Below are 2,393 nucleotides of genomic sequence, written 5' to 3' on the forward strand. Positions count from 1 at the left end.
CTGGTCAACTACAGGAGTATACTGCCTTAACTCCTGGTTTGGGTTTAATATGGTTATTTTTAGTTTGTGGGTTTGCGGATTTCTTCAATAGTAGATGGGGTGCCATAGTGTTTTCACAAGTGTTCAATGTGTTGGGAAATACACTTTTGGCGATTTGGGATATTCCAGAAGGTGCTGAATGGTTTGCTTTTTGTTTGCAGTATTTTGGTTGGGCGATGTCTCCGGTTTTATATTCTTGGCAAGGTGACATTTGTCGTGAAGATATTAGAGAGAGACAAGTGGTATTGGTGTGTATGAATATGTTGGCACAACAAACAACTGCTTGGATTGCCGTCCTTGTCTGGAGAACGGTAGAAGCTCCCCGATTCTTGAAAGGTTTCACATTTACTGCTTCTTCTGGTGTTGCATTATGTATTTGGACCTTTGTTGTGTTGTGGTTCTATAAGCGCCAGGAACGAGCTAATGCTAGGGAAAACGGCATTGTGCTTTACAATTCAGACAAGCAAGATTTGGAAGTTTCCTCAAAAAGCGATTAGCTAATAGTTGCGTTTTTATATAAATTATATTGCTCTCTGATAGTCTCTAATAAAGTTTTAAGAGCCTTTGGCAACACTTCTTTTTAATTCCTTTCAATTAGATGGGGTATGTTTACCCAGCAAAAGGAGCTGCAAAGACCCTTCTAAAGCAACCAATTCTTGCAATGCCATGGGGCAATACTCTTTGAGAATTAGTTTCTGTTTTATGCCTTGCTTTTGCAAGGGTCCTGACGTTCAGCAAATGCTTTTATTTTTTAATAATATATCGATAGTTCCTCTATGAGCATTAGTTAACAGTTGAAAGCAAATGTGGATTTGAAAAACCTCAAATACACAAGCTGGTGATTGTGGGAAGCTATAAGTAAATTACTTCATCACTTCCTGAACTAAGCAGACATGGGGTTTGTATTCCTGAATAGGCTGCCCCTTAATTCATAAGGTATGTTTCTTAACCTCTAATGTGGGTGACCCTCTGTAGCCTTTACAATCGAATAATCAAGTATATGATAGACTAGAATTCGTAAGGCGTCAAATTATAGTCACTTAAGTGTCGATTGATTACAAATGAAACAAGTAGTAAGGAACTATGTAAATTCAAACCTTCTACCTTCTACTTTTCCAGGTGCTTTCATGTAGATCTATGAATATCAATAGCAGAAATAAGTACTCAAATTACGCAAGAAGCTAGAGAGACAACAAAAGTATTGTGAACTATCTCGGTATTTATGGTAGTACTCTGTTGAAAAAAATGTACGGGGGAGTATGTTAAGGGCTTCGGTGCTTGTATGCATGCTGGTTGAATCTGACTAGCTGGGAGCTTGTATGATCTTGACAGTACTCCTCTGTTTAGCTTTTATCAAGAATGAGAAAAATTTTCAGTACACTTTCAGGTAAAACCTACTTGAAGGAAGCCAATCCCCCTTTCTTATCCAATAGAGATATTATTATATTGAAGCTTGTCTTGAACATAATTTTGCTTAATTATAAGCCCAAGAAATATTGGAAATTGACTCATGAATAACCATTAGTCACTCTCTTTGATGCAATTACTGCGAAACCAAAATGTGTGACCTTTAATCTTTGCCTAATTTCTTGGTATCCTAACCACACCCAAGATAATTACAAGTCACAAACATAGAGATGAATCATATAGCGGTGCTAGAGACAAATCAAAGATTGAAAGCCACGGCGAATTCTGTTGTAAACGATCACGTGAACTATCGAAATTGGATCAATTTTTTTCTTGGTATTTAAATTTTATACATTAATTGCAAAATTATTGACAATTTATTTTTTTAACTTTTCAGCCTGGAACGGCGTACGTTTTGTGTTAATATTTCCGGTCTACTTTTTTGATAGCTTGAGAAGAGTTCTCACATTACGTTCATCGATGACAGTTGGCAATAGGACAGACTTTGCTTTCTTACACCTCTTCCGCAAATTTCCAAATGGTTCGAACGATAACCAGAAAAGTGGGAAAAAAATCAGATTTTGAACAATTACTAAAAGCCACGATTAGTTGGCTATAGTTTTAGCCGATCCGCCAAAAAATATTAAACGTTGAGTCCAACCTAATTTAATTTTTTTTCTTGTTTTCCTCTGATATCCACAGGCCCTCTTCCTGTGGCTCTAACCTAACCATTGCATAACCCACATTTTACGAACTATAAATAATGGTTATTTCGTCATGTCTGTAATTTAATTTTTTCTTCTAGTTTTCCAATAACCAGAAAATGAGTAAAGTTGCTACATATTTCGGTAGATTGAAATGGGGGTTTTTACCTCAGAGAAGAATTGTCGATGAAGATGAGTTCGGTAACTTTATTGATACCCAGGAAGAATCCAGTGATGTTGACT

General features: G+C 36.5%; 1 protein-coding gene across 1 annotated transcript; it reads left to right on the plus strand. All coding sequences in view use genetic code 12, as the record gives it.

Moving 5' to 3' along the window:
- Positions 1–536, plus strand: J8A68_002056 (uncharacterized protein; the record flags this gene model as incomplete). Its single annotated transcript, XM_049405767.1, has 1 exon — positions 1–536. A coding segment is annotated over one exon (536 nt), but the record flags the coding sequence as incomplete, so codon positions are not given.
- Between the last annotated feature and the right edge of the window lie 1,857 nt (positions 537–2,393).

The sequence above is a fragment of the Hemisphaericaspora subhashii genome, assembly GCF_019202705.1.
Source record: "Hemisphaericaspora subhashii strain CBS 10753 chromosome Unknown scaffold288, whole genome shotgun sequence".
NCBI classification, from domain to species: Eukaryota; Fungi; Ascomycota; class Pichiomycetes; order Serinales; family Debaryomycetaceae; genus Hemisphaericaspora; species Hemisphaericaspora subhashii.